The 25,937-nt window shown below is 44.5% G+C and overlaps 1 protein-coding gene across 5 annotated transcripts in view; it reads right to left on the bottom strand.

The window, feature by feature from the left end:
* Nucleotides 1–12,826: 12,826 nt before the first annotated feature.
* Nucleotides 12,827–25,937, bottom strand: part of TARBP2 (TARBP2 subunit of RISC loading complex) — a 28,204-nt gene continuing 15,093 nt past the window's right edge. For 4 of the 5 annotated variants that reach the window (XM_040340712.1, XM_040340713.1, XM_040340711.1 and 1 more), the window contains exons 6-9: nucleotides 21,055–21,172; nucleotides 18,818–18,945; nucleotides 15,152–15,347; nucleotides 12,827–13,886 (exon numbers count right to left, since the gene is read on the bottom strand). In XM_040340712.1, the coding sequence (XP_040196646.1) occupies nucleotides 13,729–13,886; nucleotides 15,152–15,347; nucleotides 18,818–18,945; nucleotides 21,055–21,172 (600 nt within the window). In that variant the 3' untranslated portion in view covers nucleotides 12,827–13,728. The remainder of the gene's footprint in view (nucleotides 13,887–15,151; nucleotides 15,348–18,817; nucleotides 18,946–21,054; nucleotides 21,173–25,937) is intronic. The other variant, XM_040340715.1, reaches the window with a different exon arrangement.

The raw sequence follows: 25,937 nt of genomic DNA, 5'->3' as shown, positions 1-25,937 counted from the left end.
TGAGGTTCCACACAGTCTTTTTGAAGAATTCCCATTTCTGTTCTGTGTTCATCTGTGTCAATAGTCCCTCCCAGTCCAAGTCCTGGAGAGCGGCCCTCATCCTTGGAAAATTTGCTCTCTTAAAATTTAGTGTTTTAATATTTCCTGTATGTATTTCTTGCTTATAGTTAACATTAAATGAAATCATGTTATGATCACTGCTACCCAGGTGTTCCTTTATCTGAACATTAGTAATAAGCTCTGCATGGTTTGAGATTATCAGGTCCAACAGAGCATCATTCCTAGTTGGGGCCTCAATAAACTGCACCATAAAATTGTCCTGCAATAGGTTTTTAAATTTTTGTCCTTTAACTGTCCCAGAAGTGCCATTAATCCAGTCAATTTCTGGGTAGTTAAAATCCCCCATTATTATCACCGTCCCAGACCTTGCAGCCCTTTCCATCTGTGCAAGGAGCTGAGTCTCCACCTCCTCATTAACATTGGGTGGTTTATAACAAACTCCAATGATTAATTTTGAACTACGCACATCTGTATGCAGTTCCACCCATAATGCTTCAGCCTCATCACACTCTCCATCAACCAGGTTCTCTTTCACGCTTGCTTTGAGGTCACTTCTCACATAGAGACAGACCCCTCCACCTTTCCTTTTTACCCTGTCTTTCCGAAAGAGAGCATAGCCAGGAATATTAATAGCCCAATCCAATATTTCTTATATCTTCATTCAAATTTTATAAATTCATTGGAATCTTGTATGAGCCAACACACCTTTTAATTATCCGTCATTTTATCTAAGCAAACATTTGAATGTAATGTGTGTGGCCAGTTCTCTTGGACATTACAGGCATTGCTCAAGACAGACCTTGAAAATACAGTCAATATAGAAAATGTTATTTCTTTTTTATCCCCTATGCAATGGTTTCTTCCTATGTACAGGGGGCATCTCAAAAAAGTAGAATATCATCAAAAAGTAAATTTATTTCAGTAATGCAATTCAAAAAGTGAAACTCATATTATATAGATTCTTTATATATTTTAAGCATTTCTTTCTTTTAATGTTGATGATTATGGCTTGCAACTAGTGAAAACACCAAATTCTGTATCAGAAAATGTGATTACCATGGTCTGATCATAATGCAGTCTTTACTGTCATAGCCTCTATGATTCCTAAAATCCATGACCCCACATGGTATCTCAAAGACTCCCTCTTTAAAAAACACAAAATAGATATTGAATCTGCCCTTAAGGATTACTTAATACATAACTCTACCCCTGACATATGCGCACTTACTCTATGGGAGGCGCATAAACCGATTCTTCATGGGATATGTCTAAGACAAGCTGCACTTTTCCATAGAGAGCGCAAATTACTGTACAGTATGGGTAGTTGGTGGTCGATAGTCCAAATGAAGATACGGCACCTTCTCCATTGGTTGAGTTAAAAGTAAAAAAGATAAAAAAATAATTAATTACATTAATATTTTTTTTTTTACTTTTATAAATTTATTGTGATTGGTTCCTATGGTGTTTCAAAATAACCCCTCTACTAAGTTAAAACTTAAATTGGATAAAGCCAAACTGGAATTTGAATTATTTCTTACAGAATCAGCTGACAAAACAATTTAAAAGATCTCACCATAATTATTACATTAAGGCTAATAAACCAGGCAGGCACTCTATTGGCACGTACACTTAAATCCTACCAAAAACCCTCTAAGCCAATTCGCCTGAAAATTTCTAGAGATATTGGGGCAGATCCTCGTACAGCAGCGCATTTATCTAAGATACACTACGCCGCCGTAACTTACTTTTTTGTTTTAATCCGCGCCGTAAGTTACGGCGGCGTAGTGTATCTTTGGCGGCGTAATGGCGTGGAATTCAAATGGCCGTGATGGGGGCGTGTTTTATGTAAATACGTTGTGACCCGACGTAAACGACATTTTTTTTTAACTGCGCATGCGCCGTCCGTGGGGGTATCCCAGTGCGCATGCTCGAAATTAACCCGAAACAAGCCAATGCTTCAGACGGTGACGTCATTCTACGCAAATCCCTATTCGCGAACGACTTACGCAAACTACGTAAAAATTTCAAATTTCTACGCGGGAAGGACGGCCATACTTAACATTGAGTACGCCACATAACAGTAGCTTTAACTATACGCCAGAAAAAGCCGAACGTAAACGACGTAAAAAAATGCGCCGGACGTACATTCGTGGATCGCCGTAACTAGCTAATTTGCATACTCGACGCGGAATTCGACGGAAACGCCACCTAGCGGCCGCCGAAGAATTGCAGCTTACATCCTACGGCGTACTAAGACGTACGCCTGTCGGATCTAGCCGAGAAAAATTCATCTGCCTTAGGAGGTATCCAGCTCTTTTTTGAGATAATAAAAAGTTGTTAAATTGCATCTAAACTTTTGTAGTATTTTCACAGGTTGATTAGAATAAATGGGGCAGATCCACAAAAGTATTACGCCGGCGTATCTCTTGATACGCCGCGTAATTTCAAATTTTGCGCGTTGTATCTTTGTTTTGTATCTTCAAAACAAGATACGACTGACTGGTAATCACGTATCTTGTTTTGAAGATACAAAACAAAGATACAACGCGCAAAATTTGAAATTACTCTGCGTATCAAGAGATACGCCGGCGTAATACTTTTGTGGATCTGCCCCATTTATTCTAATCAACCTGTGAAAATACTACAAAAGTTTAGATGCAATTTAGCAACTTTTTATTATCTCAAAAAAGAGCTGGATACCTCCTAAGGCAGATGAATTTTCTCACATATCTCTCTTCCATCTGTAGCGCAAATGCAAACAGGGACTTGCTAGAAGGTCAGATCTCGGCTAATGAGGTTCTCAATGCCATAAAAACGTTGAAACTCAATAAAAGACCGGGACCTGTTGGGTTCTCTGCTCTATATTTTTATACCTTCGTGGCAATTGTGTCTCCTGTATTAGCCAATGCTTTCAATTCCCTTCTCAAAGGTCAGACAAGAAACGTTGACAGCGATTATATGCATGCTTCCCAAACCTCACACTGATGATACAAATTATCGCCCCATTTCTCTTTTAAACCTAGACATCAAGGGCCAGATTCACATATAATTACGTTGCTCCTGGGCAGCGTAACGTATGTGATTTACGTTACACCGCCACAGGTTTACAGCGTAAGTGCCTGATTCTCGGAACACTTACCTGTAAACTTGCGGCGGTGTATCGTAAATGCGCTCGGCGCAAGCCCGCCCAATTCAAATGGGGCGGGCACCATTTAAATTAGGCGCGTTCCCGCGCCGAGCGTACTGCGCATGCTCCGTCGGGTAAATTACCCGACGTGCATTGCACTAAATGACGTCGCACCGACGTTGTTTGCTTAGACGTTAACGTAAATGGCGTCCAGCGCCATTCACGGACGTCTTGCGCAAACGACGTTGATGTTTAAATTTCGACACGGGAACGACGGCCATACTTAACATGGCTTAGGACAACTAGGGCTCAGCCCTAATTTTACGCGGCGTAACTCAACGGAAACAACGTACAGTTAGATCGACGGGCCGTTCGAGGATCGCCGTAAGTATTCATTTGCATATTCTACGCCGGCCGCAATGGCCTCGCCACCTAGCGGCTGGCCTAGAATTGCATCCTTAAGATCCGACAGTGTAATTCAATTACACCTGTCAGATCTTAGGGCTATCTATGCGTAACTGATTCTATGAATCAGTCGCATAGTTAGGACGGCCCTAACACAGAGATACGACGGCGTATCAGGAGATATGCTGTCGTATCTCTTCTGTGAATCTGGCCCCAAGATTTTAGCTAAGATTCTTGCTACTAAGTTAAAGAGATTTATAGGAAATCTTATCCATAGAGACCAAGTAGGCTTCATGCCTGTCCGGCAAAACCAGCGATAATATTCGTTGGGCGATCCTCTTATCGCACTTTTGCTAAAACACATTGGCCCAGATTCAGGTAGATTTGCCCATTACTTACACATGAGCTGCTCAGCTGAATTTCTCTGCGCTGGGGCAATTTAGCCAAATTGCCACCTGATTCAGGAATCGTTTGTTCAGTTAATTTGCTCCTGTTTAAGGCAAAGCTGAGGGCGCAAGGCCGCGCAAGTGAAAGTGGGTGTGCCCCTATGTAAATGAGCATTTTTCGGCTCAGCAGAGGTTTGCGCCGGGCGCGCGCATGTGCAGTTATGGCGCTTCCGTCTGCGCATGCGTCAAACTGCGCCTATCATACTTTCAGGGCAAATCCTGCTCAGCTGCTTGCACTGAGCAAATAAATAGGAGCAGACTTGCGCAGGTTCTTTGCTGAATTTCATCCTGCTTTTTCCAACCCCCCCATAGCAAGGAAATTTAGCCCATTTTGAAGAGATGGCACCTCCCAAAGGAACTAAAAAAAGAAAGGCCAACTTCGTGGCTGCGGAGATGGACACCCTAATTGCTGCACTCCAGCGCCATAATGAAGTCCTATATGGTGCCCAGCGGCCAAACACCACCGTTGCCCAAAGGAGGGCTATCTATGAAGCCATAACCCTGGACATCAATGCCCTGGGTAATCAAGAGCGTTCCTGGGATGACATCCAGAAAAAACTAAATGACATGAGGCGCAGGGTCCGGGAGAAACTGGCTCTTATCCGCAAACATACCGGTGGCACGGGAGGTGGACCACGATGTAAGATCCGACTAAATCAGGAGGAGGAGATTATTGCCCAAACTCTAGTGCAGGAGCAGGTGGAGGGACTTGCAGGGTACGACTCCACTGTTGGGAACTTGGGGACTGGTAAGTTATTTTGTTTCATATCTGCTGTGCATCATGGGAGGGGGTAGAAGTGAACATATTTGGGGGTAGAAGTGAACATGGAACTATTATTTTTGTTTCATATCTGCTGTGCATCATGGGAGGGGGTAGAAGTGAACATGTGAGAAGTGTGTTGCACCAGCAACAATTTTTTTTTTGGTGTCATCCACAGGTGGTGATGAGGATGATGAAGCTGGGCCGTCTTCGGCTGCGGGGCGACCCACGCCATCCATACCTGAGCCAGGGGTCCAGTCAGGCCCCATGGATATTATGGCAATGCTGGTACAGGAGGAGATCCTACCGGGGACAAGTATGGTGGAGGAAGTGGTTTTGGAGGAGGAGTCCTTTTTCATTATCCAGGAGGACTCTGGCTCCCTCCAGGAGGATACCACCATCCCTGATCAACCCACCACCCCCCGGCCAGCACGGCAAGCCCCTCCAGGGCAAGCCCCTCCATTGTGGACCCCTCCCCTTCTCCCTCTGTCCGTGCCCGAGCCTCTCCTCCCAGGAAGGCTCTGTTCAAAACCAGGGATATACCCTCCAGCCTCCGTCAGGGTCTGCTGGAGGAGCAGGCCCTGCAGAGCCGCCATATAGGGGCCATGGTGGGAGATGTAAGACGTCTGGCGGACAGCATGGCATCCACCTCCACCTCTGTGCAGCATGCCCTCACCCTGCATGCAGACCGGGACAAACATGTCTCACGGAGCCTGGATGAAATAAGTGGCAACTCCAAGGCCATAGTCACCTGCTTGGTGGCTCAGCAGAACGCCCCCGCTTTATTAACCGCTGAGGTCAGCAGGATGGCAGCTGCGGTGGAGGCCAACACCGCTGCTGTGCAGGCCAACACCGCTGCAGTGCGGGAGGAGGGGAGAGTTACCCGCCGTCATCAGCGGAACACCACCACCCGCCAAATGCGGATGTTGGGCCAGACCAACACCATCCTCGCCCGCCTGGCCAACGCCATGGAGGGCATGCAGCCACCACCTGCGAGGAGTCTGGAAGTAGGGGTTGATGCTCCTCCCCCCCTCCATCCCCACGCCTCCTCCGCACCACGGAGATTGAGGAGCCGGAGCCGGGGCACCCTTGGCCCAAAGAAGAATTTTTTTTTTATATAATTTGAAAAATTATTATATGCTCAGAATATGAGCTATTTTTTTTATTATATGCTCAGAATATGAGCTATTTTTTTTATTATATGCTCAGAATATGAGCTATTTGTTTTATTATATGCTCAGAATATGAGCTTTTATATTTATTTGGAGTCCCTACACACGGTGAGGAGTGTATACTACAGTGTGACTGGTGTGTGAATGGGGGGGGTGGCACTCCTGCTGGAAAAGGGGTGTCACCCTCTGCCATGTGAAAGGTGTATGAATGGACAGCAACATAATTGGAGCCTTGACGCGGCGTTGCTGCTCCCTAATACCATGTGGTATTGTTGGGTCTAATCCAATTTGGGGTGCATGTGTCGTGTGTGTGTGCTAGGGACCACAGTGTTGTGCATACATGCATTATACTTGTGACAAGATCAGGGTGTGTTTAATGTGCAAAGAGACGTTCCACAAGACCATTCCGGATTGCTCTTCCCTCAGAAGATCCGGTAGTGTTTATTGGGGGGGGGGGGATTGCGTGGTTCGGGGGTAAGGTCATTGCGTAGCTCAATGTGCATGCCCCTTCTCTCAGCAAAATTGTGGAGAATACAACATGCCCCGATGATTTGGCACACAAAGTTGGGTGAATACAACAGGGTCCCCCCTGATTTATCCAGACATCTGAATCGAGATTTAAGGATGCCAAATGTGCGCTCCACCACCGCACGGGTACGTGCATGGGCTTCGTTAAATCTTTCCTCTCCTGGTGTTTGAGGGTTACGAAATGGGGTCATCATGTGAGGTCCCAGGGCATATGCTGCGTCACCTGGAAGGGAAAAGACAGGAGGATGTTAGTCGTGCATGTGCCCCTTGTGATGTCTGCATCATGGGGGGGGGGGGGCAGTCATACCTGACACCCATGTCACTCACCAATCAGCCAGCTGTCTCCATACATGTTCTGGTCAAACTCGGTTGGGATGGGGCTGTGTCGGTAAATAAAACTGTCATGGCTTGACCCTGGGTGTTTGGCACGGACATGCCATATGAGGCCATGTGCATCCACAATCACCTGCACATTTATCGAATGCCAATGCTTCCTGTTGCAGTAGATATGCTCGAGGTGCCGGGGGGGGGCGTAGTGCCACATGGGTACAATCTATTGCACCCACAGTGCGTGGGAATCTGGCTATTTCATAAAAATCACTGATTGCCTTCTGCCGCAGGTCAGCCGTGGTTGGTTTGATAAATTGTGTGCCCATGCGTCTGAGTATTGCAGGGATCACTTGGTGCACACACCTGCTCATGCTGGATTGGGACATCCCCGCCACCATTCCACCTGTGCGCTGAAATGAGCCACTTGCCAAAAAATGAAGGGTTGCCACTACCTTCACCAGTGGCTGCAATGCCCGTCCCCGATGGGTCGGGCTGCTGATGTCATCCTGCAGGATTGTTACCAACTCAAGGATGACTTCAGGGCTGAAGCGAAACATGCGATACACCTCATTATCACTCATATGAAAAAGGTTGTAGCGCCCTCTGTAAATCCTCTCCCGTGCCCTCCTACGAGTCGGCTCAGTCAATAGAATATCAAGAACCATAGCTGCCCCTGGCATGTTGGTGCACAGATGTGAGGTCCCGAAAATGTGGGTGCTCTGCTTGTTCAGCTCGTCTGTCTAGGTGCTGCTGAAGTTGCGCGCTCCTGCAGCTGACATGTGGCCATCTGTTGCTAACTTGCCCCTGCTTTTAGAAGGAGCAAGTTTGCCCGGGGAAAAAAGCTTGCGCGCTTCCAGCGCAAGATGCGCCTCACATGCGCATGTTTCAGAATCATCGGCAGTACCTAATTTGCATATTAGCTGAGGGAATAACATGAATGCGCAAGTTACACCCCGCGCAAGAATTGCGCCGGAGCAGCGAGGCTGCGTGCGCGGGAAAAAGGCAGAATTTCAGGCTTAGCTGGTTTACAGAATCAGCCGCAAATTTGCATGGGAGCAAATCAGTACTTGCGCGGCGCAAATCACACTTGCTCCCGCGCAAGTGCTTCTTGAATCTGGGCCATTGCATTCAACCTTGTTTTCTCTCCTTAGACATAAAAAAAGATTTTGATTCTATATCGTGGTCTTATATGCATTTTACTTTGCAGAAATGGGGCTTTGGCCCTCATTTCCTAAAATGGATCGCTGCATTATACAATCAACACAAAGCATATGTTAAATATGCACAATATAAATCTGATGCATTTAGTATCGGAAGAGGTACAAGACAAGGGTGTCCTCTTTCCCCTCTTCTATTTGCCCTGCTTATTGAACCATTAGCCCAGAGAATTAGGACTGAACCGTCCATTACAGGTTTAGAACTAGGTGGGTACCATCATAAGCTGTGTTTATTTGCAGATGATATTCTTCCATTCTTATCATCCCCACAAATCTCTTCCCCCAATTTTATAAACATTTTAAACTGGTTTTCAGATATTTCTGGTCTGATTAAAGTGGAGGTCCACACAAAAAGCGAACCTCCGCTTTTTTCGGAACCCTCCCCCCCCCTCTGGTGTCACATCTGGCACCTTTCAGGGGGGGGGGGGGGGGGTGCAGATACAGGTATTTGCACCCACTTCTGGGAATAGACTCCTGCGGTAGTCACGCCCCTTCCATCATCTTCTGGGAAACACACAGGTCCCAGAACACAGTGGGAACCAGAGAGGACGCGCCACATGACTCTCGTATGTGCAGAAGGGAACCGGGCAGTGAAGCTGCAACACTTCACTTGCCGATTCTCTCACCGAGGATGGTGGCGGGGGAAGCCGAGATATGAGTTATTGATCGGCTTTGGCTGCCGACATCGCGGGCGTGCTGGACAGGTAAGTGTCCATTTATTAAAAGTCAGCAGCTGCAGTATGCGCAGCGATTTTTTACGGAAGTGAGCACAAATATCTGGTTTTGACAGGTATCTGCTCCTTCCTGAGAGGTGCCAAAGGGGGGGCAGCGCAAGTTCCATTTCTGGGTGGAACTCTGCTTTAACAGTGTGTATTCGCAATATAATCATTGATTAAAATATTAATTTTCTAATGCATTATTTTTTTTCCCCCCTATAGGAGGCATTTCTCGCACTTTACATGTTTTTTTTTTTTTTAATAAATGTTTGAATTATATATCACTCTGTGTAATGAATCTATAAGCGTTTCACTTTTTGAATTGAATTACTGAAATACATTTACTTTTTGATGATATTTCTAATCAGTTTCTTGTTCATTTTTTTAGCTTCAGGGTCACATATGCTGGTAAGATAGCGCAGAGTGCGAATGCCTCTTTTGCAGCAGTCTGTGATTGCCTATGTCCCAAGGGTTGCAGGTTCGATCCCGGTGGGGTCCTTCCGAGGTCAGTAAAATGTCTAGGTTTAAAAGAGAAATGAGGTGATGAGGTGAGGTTTGGGAAGCATGCATATAATCGCTGTCAACGTTTCTTGTCTGACCTTTGAGAAGGGAATTGAAAGCATTGGCTAATACAGGAGACACAATTGCCACAAAGGTATAAAAATATAGAGCAGAGAACCCAACAGGTCCCGGTCTTTTGAGTTTCAAAGTTTTTATGGCATTGAGAACCTCATTCATCCTTCCGAGGTCGGTAAAATGAGTACCACTGAGTTGGGTAATAATGACAACCATTATCAGCGCTTGGACACAGCGGCATCGCTGTAATTGGTGCTATATAAGTGTAAACATTATTACATGCACAGTTCAATTTTTAACAGGTGAGATCCACATTAACCTTTCAATTAATCGTCCAATCAGCAGGTTTTCCAAAGCATTTCAAGGGCCAAATAAGAAAAGTGACACATCTGGCCCCATTTGGAGACCACTGGTCTAGTGTATGGGGCACCATTAGAGTGTTGTGAACTATCAAGTGGCAGATTTTAATATATATAATTATTAATTTATAAATTGAAAATGCATGGAAGTTTGATCTGTGCAAATATGGCAAAACCAGTCAAAAGGCCAATATAATTCTTGGGCTGGGAGTTTTTTTTTTTTTTTTTTTTTTTAAATAGAAAAACCTGCATTTGGCCACTAGATGGTGCTAAGTATCATATAGACATGCCTCATCTAGTGGCCTTTCCCTTTGGGGGAAAAATTAAAGTGGAGGTTCAACCTAAAATTTAATTACATTGCTCTCCTACCTACAGCCCTAATCTAGCACTGCTGCGTTGTCATTTTCTTTTAAATGTGTATCCTTACCTGTGTTCTAGATGACTTCGGGGTCTTCTTCCCAGCGGGGCGTGGGCGTGTCACTCCTTTTCCCCAACGAGGCGTAATTGGAGGCTGTGCGCAAGGTCTCCTGGGAGTGACGTTAAAACACTCACAGGAGACCAGCTCGAGTGTCGCATCTTTGCTTGTGGGATTCAACATGCCCAAAAGCAAGATGGAAAAGGCCTGCAGGATGTTTTGAAAGTTATTCTTTGAAACGAAATCGGAGCGGATAGTCGTAGCAGGTGAGTAGTACCTAGCTAGCGCTGTTACAATTCTTTTGACAGATATAAAAAAAGTTAAACCCGCAGAACCCCTGCTTTAATTAACATTCATCCAGCACAGGGAATAGCCTCAGTTTGTTGTCCTATTTGTGCAGAACAAATGTGCATAGACTTACGCTGCACAAAACACTATGTAAAAAAAATAACCCGTTATATGTATTATAGGTCAAACAAACAAAAAAAAATAAAAAAATTTGATATATAAAACGCTAAAGCTAACACACACGGCAGTTCTCCTGCACAGGATCACATACCTAGTATGTAATCCTGCACCACCAGCAGCCTGCTCCCACTGCAATTAGCGACACCAGGAGCCAATTGGCAGGTCTGCCAGCCCCCACTGATGCTTCAGTACACAGGCAGAATGGCAGTCTGCCTATGTAAAACAAGGCAGATCGCCGTTCTGTCACTACAGAAGACATGGATCCTGCATCTCTGCAAAGCAGGCACAACAATCCATGCCGTCTAGTAAAAACACCTCCCCCTCAGTAATAAAGTGCATGTCAGGCACACATGTAACCCTTTGATCACACCCCTGATGTTAACCTCTTTCCTGCCAGTGTCATTAGTACAGTGACCGTGCATATTTTTATCACTGTATTAGGGTCACTGGCCAACACAATATTGCAGTCCAATACACGCTTATTGGGATTTTTACCAAAAATATGCAGATATATATTGGCCTAAATTGGTGATTTTTTTTTTTTTACTGGATAGATTTTATAGCATAAAAATATATTTATATATTAAAAAAAGCTTTTCCAAAAATGGTCAGTCTTGTTTATAGCACAAAAAAAAAAAAAACACCACAGAGGTGATCTAATACCACCAAAAGAAATCTCTATTTGTTGGTGGGAGGGAGAAGAGGGTAAACCTTCCAGTGCTCATGTGGTTTAAGGAGAAGAAAGACATAAAACCCCCAACTGGACATTAAGATGCTTTACCACTGCTTTTTTTTTTTTTTTTTTTACCCTTTGTGGGATATCGGTACTGATCTCTTGCAACCACTTCCTGTCTACATGCACAGGCTGCATGGCATTCCCACAGCAGGTTTTCTGATAGTGACAATAGTGGGCCAAGCCTGTGCAATGAGTGTTAAAATGCCCATGTGACTTGACAATGCACAAGCATTATAGTGAGGGACAGAGCATTGTTATCCCATAACAGAAAATGCCTGCAAAAGGACCTTCATGGCAGGATCACCACGTATTTTTATAACTTGAATTTATATTTCCATGTTAAAGCTTGCGAGATTTGTGATTCAGCATATAGTACATTCCAAAAGAAAACAACAAATTCACACACTGATGTATATCCAACACATTGTTTTTTTCTTAAGAGCCTAGTGCAGGGATATGCAATTAGCGGACCTCCAGCTGTTGCAAAACTACAAGTCCCATCATGCCTCTGCGTGTCATGCTTGTGGCTGTCAGTCTTGCTATGCCTCATGGGACTTGTAGTTCTGCAACAGCTGGAGGTCCGCTAATTGCATATCTCTGGCCTAGTGGAAAGAAGCCCCAACAAAGTGTGGAATGAGTCTGATCTGTCACAAATATCAGAACCAGCACATTTCTTTAGAATGCTTTATTTTTTGCATTATCACTTAAACTGAACAAGGATTAAACCATTGAGGTACAATTCTGTCATCTTTGCAAAAAATATTTTTTTTAGTCTAAAATGTCATGTGTCCTTACAACATCCCAGATCATCCATACTGAATACACATTCCCAAGGGACATCTTCAGCTGCCTGGGATGAACAGGAGTTCCAAGCAGTCAGCCTGTTGAAATCAATCTTTCCTCCCCAATCTGCATCGGACCCACCGATGGGCACTCCGAGTTGTGTGGAGGTCTGCAGTCAGCTGCTTGTCACCAAATTCAACAGGCTGCCTGTACGCTCCTGGATGGAACACCTCTGCATACTGGGCAGCTGAAGATGGTCTTCACACAGTACAGATCAGATCTGCGTAAATTAAGTCTTATGCCCTGTACACACGAACGGAATTTCCGATCGGATAAAATCTGATGGAATTCCGTTCAAGCCATCTTGCATACACACTGTCAGATCAAATTCCGACCGTCCAAAATGTGGTGACGTAAGACACCAAGAAAAATAAAGTTCAATGCTTCAGAGCATGCGTCAACGTCATTCTGAGCATGCGTGGTGACAGACAATCGAAAATTTCAGATCAAATTTTTCCATAACAAAAAATAAATAAATAAAAGTTCCATTTCTAAACTAGATGGAAAAAAGAAGTCCGATGGAGCCCACACACTGTTGGACTATCCGATGAAAAAAATGCCCGACACCCCCTCGGAAATTTCGATCGTGTGTACAAGGCACTAGAAGGTGTTGTGTATGAAACGTAAAAGGAAAAAACAAGAAAAAACAAAACCACACTTGTAAATTGTTTGGGTAAAAACATGTAACACTGGAAAAACTTTAATAACATTTAAAATAAAACTTGAAGAGGCCGAATTACCAGGAAACAGTCGGGGTAATTTTTCAATCTCATAACAGAAATCTGATTATGTCATCATACATGCACTTGTATGTCTGAGGAGGAGTTCATGACAATATTCATTTGTAGAGATTAAATCCCAATTGTACTTTCCAGTTAAACCATTTCTACTGTGCGAGAAAACGCAGAACTCCGTCTTACAGCCCGTTTTGGTTGCAATGCAGCTACTGCCATAGCAGAAATGCCCGCTCCCAGTCAGTGCCACACATCTCCATTTAGCAGCATGGGGGATATTAAACAAGTGCAGAGAGACCACTGCGGGATCCTTTTGTTACAAGCTGGCAGGGGACAGGCCTTTCTACTCTGGCTGCTTATGAACTAAAAACAGACTGTAACCCTTTAAAAACCTATTGATTTCAATTGGGCTAGGCCAGGTGTCAATTTGAAAAAATAAAAGATTTGAGCTTCTAGTACAGCTAGGTAGATTGCAATACTCTGCAATGGTTTCTATTGTTTGACAATATAGGATTAGCTCTTGTATACTCCGAGTGCCGGCCATTCTTTACTTGAGTTTACAACGAAACCTAAAAAATATCCCTTAATCCCACTTGGTTTTTCCACATTTCATACATGGAAACATACCACATTTAAATATGTAGGATTTCATCAGTCCAAAATAAAAATGCAATATATAAAAGATGCATCTTCATTTGATAACCAGTGTCACTTCCATCTCCGTAATTATGTGACTATAATTTAGGCTCCTGAAGTCTTGAGTCCTTGACTGACATAAGGTAAGCTGGTTGTGCGATTTCATTCTTCCTGGGGGAGCTGGTGCTCCCCCGCCACATTCACTTGGCCCCAGCCATGATTTTCAGATACTGCAAGGCATTGTGGGCTGCATTTGCACGTGCCGCTTCTCTAGTTGCAGCAGAGCCATGGCATACAGTGGCGGGCTGGGTGGAGAGTTCTACTAGACACTGGTATAGGCCACTCAAACTGCATTCATCTGGGGAAACAATATAAAGCCAATGAGTACACGCACGTTCAACATAGTAAGAGATGAGGAACGGAGCATCAAAAATAAATGTATGGCAGGAAATACAGATTGAGGTTGTAGCGACAAGCAAATAGCAAGAAAATCTTTACTTTAAATACCAAAAGCTTTCAGGATAAGGGCAATCGGTCATGTAAGAATTATGTAGGAATCCACTGCCGGAATTCATAAAGGGGGCAAAAAGGGACAACTGCGTGATCTCAGAACGACGCTGTGTCATGCATTTTGAAAAGGTGTGACTGTCATTCAGAATATAAACCAATTGTGTACGAGACCGCCCCCCAAGGTCTAAATTGTTACAGGATTTATATAGTGCCAACAGTTTGCACAGCGCTTTACAATGTAAGCATTCTTATTGCAAGAATGCCGACTGCATTGCTGACCCAGAACAAGTACAAAAATAAAGAAAGTGTAAAAAACTTTTGACACTCATTTACAGCATGTTTGTTCCAGGTCTGCGACTTAACCACTAGATGGACCAGCCACTGCAGCAGGTTGGCTCGCCTCTTTAAGACCACTAGGGGGGCGCACGCCTGCGGCGTAATGGAGCCGATGTGTGTGCCAGGCACACCCCCTGATTGCTCCGAGAGACAGAACAGAGATCTGTCAATGTAAACAGATATCTGTTCTGTCAGGGGCGAGGAGACACATCTGTTGTTCATACCAAGTATCAACAGCGATATGTCTCCTCCAACCAGTCCCTTCTCGCCAGTTAGAATCAGTCCCTAGAACACACATTTAACCCCTTGATCACCCCCTAGTGTATATAATGAAAAAATAAACACACACACACACACACACCTTAACCAAGGAAGAAATTTGTTTCGATGTTTCTTAAAAAAATGCCGCTCCTTTGTTTATAGCACAAAAATAAAAAAAATACGCATAGGCGATCAAATACCACCAAAAGAAAGCTCCATTTGTGGGAGGGGGAGAGAAGGGTACAACATCGCACGGCCGCGCAATTGTCAGTTAAGGCGACAGTGCCGTATCGCAACAAATTGGTCATTAAGGAGGCAAATCCTTCCAGGGCTTAAGTGGTTAAATATTGCATTTACACAAGAAGTCTTCACTTTAAGTTCGAGTGGGAATTAAATGATACTTCCGCTTTGGTGACAAAAGCTGGAACAGTCTTAGCGGTCTTATTTTAAAACTTTAAAAACATTAACAAAAAGTCGGAAGCCATAACTCTTCAGGTGTATTTCTCCTTCACTCACCAATATCAAGATAACTGATCTGAAAACTCTGCTCCTCGGATAAGTCCTGAAGAAGGCTGCAGAACCCCGAGCTCAGGATAGTGAGGGGATGACTCCTCAGATGTAGGATCTTCTCTCCAGCAGAATTACGGAGGGAGTCCCAGGTACATGCCACACCTCGCCCTCTGCCCCCATCTATCTTTCCACCTCCTGTACACTGCAAAGACATAACAAGCACCATGTAAGAGGTATCCTTTTTCTTGATGCAGAACTACAAGAGACGTGTAATGTTAAAAGGGCAAGAAATATTACGTATAACAACCATTACTTATAATGTGAAGATCGTAACATAACACTGTCATATGCAATTCTACTGAATAGTCAAACACCGCCCCCCCCCCCCTTTCTCCAGTATAAAGGGTCTTAAATGGTGTTGCATGCAACACAAACTTCAGTTGTCAAGCTTTATTTCACACTGCCACAATAGAATTTAACCTTCTCACATTACTTCGCCTGCATGTAGAAAAGCTAAACAATTTGCCTCCCACATTTTTTCTGCTTGGTTCCCACTTGTGCAAACCACTTTGGGCATGACAGCCCATTCATTCGACTGTTCTGCTGTGCTGGCGCCTCAGAAAAAAAAGGTATATGCCCTTTTCAAAAACTGCAACCGCAGAGAAACCACATGCTATTGAATATGCCATCTACCTGCGGTTCCCATAAACGTGCTGCAAGCCAAGATGCATGGGGATGCCATTCAAAAAAGCATGGCAGCGTCTTGTATGAGCAGCGTGATTTGGCTGCGGAAACAGGTGAAGCCTATGGGCAAGTGTGAACCCAGTCTTAAGCCACATTTATATGCCCCTGCAAAGAGTTGTACACACATGTTCGGCAAGAAAAAAGCCCCATTCCCCCCCCCCCGATTTCATTAGGAAGTGAATAGGGTCACGTCACAACCACACAATTCTGCATATGCTGGTGTGGAATTTACAGGGTTAAACAGAAAACAGCAGTGACCCTCCCTCCGTTTGGTGTTCAAAGTCTAATCAGTGGTTTTAGGTTGAACATAAAAGCTTAGTTGGATTTGCGTACCAGAAAGCTCTCAACTGCCAAGTGGTCATTTCATAGTTCACCCCTAAATGTATATAAGAAAACACAATCACAGCAGATGGTCCGTCTAACCAGCCAGCTTTGTCCAAGAACCAAGAAAAGGCAGAACATACCAGATAGGTAATACAGGCCATCTTGGAAGACTCATGGAAATAGTTACCGATTAAGTAAAGGGGCACTGTGATATAAAGGGGACTGCACATTTATATCAAAGTGCCCCTTTACAGGTGCAGCCCCCCCTTTACATTAATGTAAAGGGGACTGCACTGTAAAGGGGTACTGAAAACACTGTGGGACTGCATTAAGGGGGGGGGGGGGGTCTGTTGAGGCAAAAGGGGACTGTGGACACAGATAAACTGTGCTGTAAAGGGGGGACCCCAGAGAACAGACTCAATATACCGTCACCAACCTCCCCCACCATCCCTGGAAAAATTGGCTGCCACAAAGCAGGTTGGGGACTGCCGCTTTAGACTTTAGGGGGCTGGACTGTGCCCAGTGAGTAGAAAATGCCCCAGCCAACAATGGGAGTAAATGTTTCAGGCTTGATGGTCAGACCATTACATAGCACCAGCCTCCTATCCTTTAGTGGAGTGCAAGAGTGAGATGTCCACATAAACTGAATGTCCTTTGACAGGGAAGAAATCCCTGCAGTTACAATATGTTGCTATATCTCATTTCCAGATCTCCTTGGACCATGTACGATTACCTTGTTTGTTTATTCTCTTTTTAGTATTATTCCTTTGATGTATTGTCAAATATGCCAAGTAAATATTAAAAAAAAAAAAAAAAAAAAAAAAAAAGGGGTACATAGTGCCCGTGGTCAGTAGGAGGAAAAATGTCATCATTAGTGTTCGTGATAGGAATGCTGCCTCAGCGTTGGTGTTCAGACTTCATACAAGTAGAAGGAATGGTGCCCGAAAAGCCAGATAAAGACAAGCAAAGGGCTACATCCAACCTGTGGGCCGCAGTTTGGAGACCTCTGGCTGAGTAGAACCAACTTTAATACACACTGTCGGACTTTTGAACAGGCAAAACTCAGTCGGAATTTCCGACAGAAAAGTAGAGAACATGCTCTCAAAGTCCATCAGAAATTCCAACAGAAAAGTCTGATGCTCCAATCTGCCTTTTTTCATCGGAAATTCAGACTGTGTGTATGCGGCATTAGAGTCTACAGTGACATTCCAGTGGTGGAGTCATGCTCTCTCAGGTGTTGTCCTGGAGAGATGACTGATTAAAGAAAAATCATCATCTGATGAATACATCAAAAAGCAATAACGTACAGGGATAAATAACCAGAGTTCCATCCTAAGGTAATACAGGAAATTCTGAAGACGCAGCTAAAGACACAACCAAAGCCTTGCTCTGGTCATCTCATTGTACAAAACAAGACACATTGGGGTTATTTACGAAAGGCAAATCCCCTTTGCACTACAAGTGCACTTAAAGTACAGGCGCTGTAGATCTGAAATGAGGGGAAGCTCTGTCGATTGTATCATTCAATCATGTGAAAGCTAAAATGCTGTTTTTTTTCCCCTTGCATGTGCCCCTCGGACCTACGACTGTACTTGCAGTGCAAAGTGGATTTGCCTTTAGTAAAGGACCCCCCCCCCCCCCCCCCCATTACCTTTTCGGTTGGGAAAGATTCTTTGCATCAATTATCTACGTGGACATCCCAATTGTGCACAATTTACACAGTATGCACGCACGCACTATAAAACCTCTTTACTTGTGCCGCTGCACATAGTTACTCCCCCCCCCCCCCATTCACTCACTAGGTCTTATTAAAGTAATAATGTGTAAAGTGCAACAAACCACAGATTTGAGTTTACTGCAATCAAAGTACCACCAGATGACTTGTGCAAACTTATAGCATTACACATACTTTGACCATTGTTCTTTGCCTTTTAGTCCATTTATCTTTAGCCTGCTGGTCACACAGCTCAGCATACCAAACATCTGTTTTACCTGCTGTCAGTGGGATCTGAAGGTCCAGTAACAAATATGCCAATGCCATGGTGCCTAACCTGCAGACCTGGGCCTATATGTGGTCCTCAAACTTATTGTGCCGCCCTCAGGGTCCCTGGGGATGGTAGTCCATTTTCCTTATCCAAGTACTCACCTAGCCAGTGAAGGAAAAATTATTAGACTAGGGACTATTAGTTAAAGGGGAGCTCCAGTGTGGGCAAAACAAAAATTTGCTGCCGACTTAGGTTAGGGAAAAACTAACAGTGTAGCTTAACAGGTTTCCTACTACACAGAGGAGGGACCAAAGCTCCTTGTAGATCACTGCAATCTAACCCAGAAGTGGGAACCTGTCAAAACCAGGTACCCCCCCACCCCAAAAAAATAAAAGTGCCAAATGTGGCAGTGGAGGGTGCCCGAGAGTCATATAGCAGAGAGGTCTAGCAGTCTCGTAATGCGCGCCTAGTCGTATTGCTACAGTAAGCTGTCAATTTACTGATTATGTGCCCTTTGGTGATGTCAAGAGCTGCACCTGAGGGAACTTGTATCAATAAAGTTGATCACCATGCCAATACCTTTATTCACCCCCCCCCCCAAAAGATAACCCCAAGTTACCATAGAGAACTGATCTTCTTCAGGTTCCGGCTCTCCGCTCTCCCGGTGTTCTGTGGGTACTCTGTGGATCTGAAGCAGCATTTTGGCAGCAGCATTCCTCTTAGCCAGCTTCTTGGATGTGCCACTGCCTGTAAAAATAAAGTGATGTAACTACTTAGTCCACAACAAGCTTCATAAAATGGCCGTGCTTAGATGATGGGAGGTTTATATGCATGGAGAGCGAGTTATATTACCACAGAAACAAACCCACCCCATTCAATATTAATGGCCAGAGTACTCAAATTTTTAGAAATCCACACTATATTGCAAAAAGTATTGGGACACCCATCTTTACACTCGCATGAACTTAAATGGCGTCTTAGTCTGTATATTGACTATATACCATATATGAAGATTGAGTTAGCCCACCCTTTGCAGCAATAACAGCTTTAACTATTTAGGGAAAGCTGTCCACAAGGTTTGGGAGTGTCTATGGGAATGTTTGACCATTCTTGAAGCGCATTTGTGAGGTCAGGCACTGATGTTGGCCGAGAAGGCCTGTCTCGCTCCAATTCATGCCAAAGGTGTTCTATTGGGTTGAGGTCAGTCAAGTTCCTCCACCCCAAACTCGCTCATCCACGTCTTTGGGGACCTTGCTTTGTGCACTGGTCCAAATCATTTGGGGGGGGGGGGGGGGTTTAGGGGTGGAATGGTGTGGCTTCACCCCTCTTAGGGTGTCAGCATACCAAGACATTTTGGACAATTTCATGCTCCCAACTTTGTGGGAACAGTTTGGGGATGACCCCTTCCTGTTCCAACATGACTGCACAAAGCAAGGTCCAGAAAGAATAATAATTCAGATGGCAGTGGAGTGCTACCTCACCAGTCACACTGTGCTCCCCTCCCAGGGTGACCCCAAGTTGGGTCTAGTCGCGCCTTCCACTTGGAGGTAAAAATCACTGGATTGATACCCCCCTTAATGTAGGTTCATGGGATCCTGTTCCCTTTCATGTTGACCCTTATTTAGATGTACCATAAAAGGCAAGAAAAAAAGCTGACAGTGTTTAACTGTATAAAAACACCGTCATTTATCGCAAGATAAAAAAAAGTTACTCACATTTAAAGATACACTATACCTGGTGCACACAGGTAGTACGCTCTGCACAGTGGGGGCATGGACTCCAAGAATTATTCAAATATCTCAGCCCTGTGTCCTCAGCCATTGGGTGTCCGATTTCTGATCCTACGCAATGTCACAGTCTCCGTCCCAACGCGTTTGGTCAATGCACACGTGACTTTATCAAGAGTTCAGACTCTATAGGGGGGTCATTGTATTGCCATGTGCAAGTTTTATTTAAGTTCATATTTAGCAGCCACCATTTGGAGTATTTGTGAATATACACACCACAGTGGGATGGGAATCAGGTGACGTAGCACTGCCATATGAATTATTTGTCTTTACATGTGGGAACAATTAGCATTGAGCAGCAACCTCAGTATTTTAAATTAAAGAAAGAAAAAACAAAAAAAAACAAACAAACACACCACACACACACCCCCATGTCTATGCTGCCTTTTTAATTTAAATGTTTCACTAAAGCTGGGTACACACACCGTTCAGCCTGCAGGCTAAAGAGCATGAATGGAGAACTATGCCAATGCAGCTATTGTATTTTGACAGCCACAGCTAGTGCCAGTCAGAATTCCTAAATGACAGCTGTATCTGACTGGACGCTCCCAGCTCCTTTGATTTTTCAATAGAAGGAAGGATGTTGGGCAGGAGGTGGCCGATAAGGCTATCCAATTCTTCTAGTGTGTACCCAGCATGGTAGAGGGAAAGGCAGTAAAGGGTTTACTTTTCACAATTAAGTTGTACTTTTTGAAAAATTCACTGGGACTATCCAATCTGTCTTGATAATGCCAGTGTCTGAATGAGCTTGCCAAATAGCAACTGGAATGCTATTCTGCCCATTATAACAGAGTCTGACTAGGACAGGAGATCAAGCCTAGGTAGAAACACATCGAACCACGATTGGACAAATATAAAATGTAATTTTTAAAAAAGTGTCACATCCCAAGGTGATATGGGGTCGTAAATGAATTCATAAATGTGCTGAGAACTGCCATCTCCACTGAATAGTCTTAAATCATAAGGCCAGTGGCTCTGCAAAACCTATGCCTTCTAATGTACCGTTTCTAGATTTTATGGATGTCCGTCTCACTGCAAAAAATGTCTTAGCCCCATCACCCCGTTATACCAATCTCCAGGAATCTCTCCACACGGCAGGTCATGGTGAACTCCTTACGGTGTGCTGGCCCAGATTCTTGTGTTACTGTATATTCAGGAAGCCTCCAACCTTTCTGCACCACTAACTCCTAGGAGGCAAATGTCATGCAGAAATATATTACAATTAGACAGTTCAACAGGTGAAGCATGCAAATAATGGTATTTCCAGAATTCAATGACAAACCTGACTTATTTTTATCATATATAATTATTAAAAGTAAATGTTTTTATTTCCCCCCTTTGATCTATTATTGACTGGGCGGATGTTGATAACTTCAGGTATATCAATGGCCTATGGGAGGCAAAATATATATATATATATATATATATATATATATATATATATATATATATATATATATATATATATATATATATATATATATATATATATATATATATATATATATATATATATATATATATATATATATATATATGTGTTTTTTTAATGTTACTGGCCGCTATGGGATTAGTTTGCCCTTTTCCTATGATTCGGTGTTGTTGCGCTAGTGTTCTTATTCTTTGTTCACAGCGCTTTTTCCAGCAGTTAAGATGGTGGGAGCAAGGCAGGGTGCGATCCACATCGAGGCTGCATCATGTGACTTCTGTATAAATGCGGCGATTCAGAACCAGGGCTGTGGAGTCGGTAGATAAATGTTTTGACTCCTAAATGTTCCGACAATATAAATTTAGTAGGAATCGAGTTGGAGTCGGTGCATTGTTTGCCGACTCCAGGTACCCAAAATTTCCTCCGAATCCGACTCCAGGTACCCAAAATGTCCTCCGACTCCACAGCCCTGTTCAGAACGCCGCCCTTATCCCGTGACCACGTCCCCTAGTGACGAAACGTAGGGAGGCGACGTTCTGACGTCACCGCGCATATCGTAACCCGGAAGATACGGGCGTTCGTTTTTAGAGCTGGCCGGCTTGTTTACTTGTTGGATGCCTTGTCGGATCTAATTGATGTAAGTGCATACCTATTTTTACCTTATTAAATCGCGAGGATTTTACACTATTGTGAGTCCCTCTTCTATTTACATATATCCTGTTTGGCTGAGATGACTGACAGCTTTGAGTTGGATAAACCGGTGGGAATATCTGCTTGAATTACACCCTTACATGCTGTATTTGGTCTCCTTAAACAGAGACCAACAATATTCGGTAAGAGGCAGTGTTTGTCTTTGGTGGAAGTGCCTTCTCATCACCTTTCCTGGGATGTTTTACATTTTCTGCACTGGGGACATCTTCATTTGAACCTTCTGTATGGTGGACTTTTGGCTCATTACAAGACCCATCTATCAATACTTTTCATTTATTAATTTTTTCTTCATAGAGTCACATTTTTTTCCACTAAGGACATTGTATTCATATATTTTTCACCGAATATAGTCTTATATGTCACAGCTCACTGTATATGGTGTCACTCAAATTTGACATATTGTTTTGCAGACAGCTGGTCGTATATATTAGCGCGATCTGCTTCCTGTTTGTTATTTGTTTGGTGTGGTATAACACTTTTTGATCGCAGCTTTTTATTTAATTTTCCACATTCAGAACGAGAAACCTGACTTAGGCACTGCCCCCCTTACCCAACTAAAGCTACACAGGTTAAAAAAAAAAAAAAAAAAAAACCCAACACCCCAACACTTACCTCCCACTATAACCCTAGTGTTTACATAGAAAATACCAGAATTCTGTGCCGATATAGAAGCCTGTATATATGGCATGGATATATGGAGAAGTCAAGGACTCACTGACACTAAAGCACATGCAATAAAGCACAACAAACACATTTTAGCACATGCAAATATATACATGTGTTGTGGTGCACCGTTACTCATTCTTAAAGTGGTATTAAACCCAAAAATGCAATACATTGCATCTGAAAAGTATTCACAGCACTTCACTTTCCACATTTTGTAATGTTACAGCCTTATTCCAAAATAGGATTAAAATAAAATTTACTCAAAATTCAAAAAAAACAAAAAACAAAAAAAAAAAAAAAAAACACACATGCACACATCCCCAAGCAGTGTCAAAAAATGAGGGGTGGGAACAGTTATCAGTAAAACCAATTTACCTTCACCCCCTCAACGGAGGAGTTGCAACTTTAAACAGCCGCCTGCAAAATCTTGCGGCCGAAAGAAGCATCAGAAGATGCACTCACAGCAACCTTGTAAGATTTGGAAAAAATTTGAAATGTGACCAATTCGCCGCCTTGCGCACCTGTGAGAAATCAGACGATCCAGAGACAAAGGAGATTTGTTCCATTTGGACAGCATCTCCTTCTGCAAAACACGTGTGGAACTGGGCATAAGGTACTGCCTCGAAGGAGGCCACCATTAGGCCCAGGACTTGCATGCAAAAAACAGAGACAACCATTTGCAGGATGCCAACAGCTTCACTGCAGACTGGAGACTGCAATTTCTCCAGGGGAAAGAGTCCAGAATCAACCCTAGGTACTCCAAATGCCGTGTCGGGCCCAGGACCGACTTCTGAATATTTAACACCCACCCAAATTCTTGGAGGGTTTGGCTGGCTATAGACACATCCACCTCCAATTCTGAGCCAGAAGCTGCTCTCAGAAGGTCGTCAAAGTAGCCCACGATGGCAATGCCTCGCTGTCTCAGCAAAGCTAGGATCGGTGCAAGCACCTTGGTGAAACCTCGTGGTGCTGACGCAAGCACAAAAGGAAGGGCCACAAACCGATAGTGGTCCTCCCCTATCGCAAAGCGCAGAAACCTCTGGTGTCCTGCTCAAATTGGGACATGCAAGTAAGCGTCCTTGAAGTCCAAGGATGCCAGAAAGTCCCCCAGATGGAGCGCAGCTACCACCGAACGGATTCCATGCGGAACTTCCTTGCTCTCACAAAGGCATTTAGGGCTTTGAGGTCCAAAAGAGGACAGACCCCAACCCTCTTCAGGACCACAAACAGATTAAAATAAAATCCCAGAAAACCTCTCGTCCTGCGGAACGGATAAAATTACCCCACAACTAAGCAAGTCCTGTACTGCCCCTAGCAGGGCAGACCGACAAGCTGGATGGAGAGGGAGACTTGAGGGAATGAATCTGTTCTGTGGATAGGAAAGAACCATCTTGTACCCTGAAGAGACCACCTCGCAGACCCACTGGTCGGAGCAGGAAGGTTCATCGAGCACTTGCCTGACGAAAAGGTCCTGTGCGACTTCGAAACGTTGCTTTTTTTTTTGTGATCGTTTCTCAGCAATAAATTTTTTTGGACGTTTCTAAACGATCCTTGGTGTGCTGGCGAATATATTTACATGATTGCTTTTCCAGTTCCCAGCTGGTGATCGCTTCGGCACCCTTTTTTCTTACTGGCCGCTCTCCAGGAAGGTGTGCAATTGGAATATTTATTGAGGTTCACCGAGCTGTGAATCTGCGAAACCGTCCCCCCACCCATGAGTTGGGCGGGGGGCAAGGCTTCATGCATTGGCAGGTTTGGGTGCCGGCTTGTTCGGCTTACGCACCCAGGGGCTTTTGTCCCCCAGCTGAGTCCTTGTCGGCCTGGGAGGGTTTACCCGCGGGCCCTGACTGACGAAAATACCGCTTCTGAGTGGGGAATGAAGGACCCGGCTTACGGCACGGCTCCTTCCCTTGGTGGACTAAGGGGGGGAGACTGCTCTTACCCCCAGTGACATCCTTGATGTCATCCAGCGAGGTACCAAAAAGCCTCCCACCCCTGAAGGGTAAATCAGCCAGGGCCTTTTTTGGATGCTTGCACAGCAGACCAGCATTATGGCCAAATCAGGCGGCGCAAAACCACCGCCAAAACAGAGGCTCTGGATATCAAGGGCGCTGCATCCAGTGTAGCATCACAGACCTATACAAGGCCCTGGACCAACTGGCCGCCGGTCTAACAAATTTGGGAGGGAGCTGGTGCTCCTCCACAGTCTGATGCAAAACCTTGCTCATTCAGTGAGTGTCTGAGACACAAAGGTTGCGATGCAGACCCCAGCATGGCAAACATGGAGCGGGTCAGCGCATCGGACCTCCTATCAGTATGGTCTTTGGAAGGCAGGGGTCCCTTCTATAGGGAGAGTGGTCACCTTATTTAACCGGGGAGCCCACTACCCAAGAAGAAGCCCATTTTTTGAGGCTCTCCTCAAATGGGGTACTGAACCGCCGGGCGCTGAGGAACTACAAGGACTTCTGTGGCCTTACCAATGAACTTTAAAAAAAAAAAAAAAAAACATACAAGGAAAAACTGTCAGAGCGGTCTGATTTGTGTGCCCAAAAAAGACCGAGCCCTCAGAGGATCTCAGCTGCACTATACATCATAAGGAAGTCCCTTACAGCATTAATAAGCGCACCGACAAGCCTGCCCTCAGAAAACAGCGTACATGTGTGAGGAGAAAAGCTGTGGAGCTAAAATCATGAGGAGATCTGTGCTGCGCGCTGTACAAGCCAGCACTAGAGGCCAAAACCACCTCCAAAATGGCCGCCGGACCCCTCAGATAGAGCAGGAAACTGCCACAGTAAAATGGCCGACCCCAATAGTAAGCTGCGCCATAGTGCGACCACAAAAAAAAAAAAAAAATGGCAGCAAGACGCCGCAATGTGGATGAGAAGGCCTGATGAGGCCTTTGAGTCAAACACACCCCCACAGAAATACACAGGCCCAGACACCCCACAATGGGAAAATTAGCCCCCCCACAGGTCCACCCTGGTAGCAATAGAGCAGCAGAGGGAAACATGACAGAGCAGGGACGATAGGAGGACCCCTGAACCCCAAGAATGCTCAGCCGTACTGACCCGCCGAAGCGGGAAGGACTGTACTTGCCCGTCCCTGCGAGGACCCACCGACGCATTCCTGACAGGCATACATCACGT

The sequence above is a fragment of the Rana temporaria genome, chromosome 2, assembly GCF_905171775.1.
Source record: "Rana temporaria chromosome 2, aRanTem1.1, whole genome shotgun sequence".
Lineage (NCBI taxonomy): Eukaryota > Metazoa > Chordata > Amphibia > Anura > Ranidae > Rana > Rana temporaria.
The sequence above is the reverse complement of the archived record's forward strand: the minus strand, read 5'-3'. Positions and strand labels throughout refer to the sequence as shown.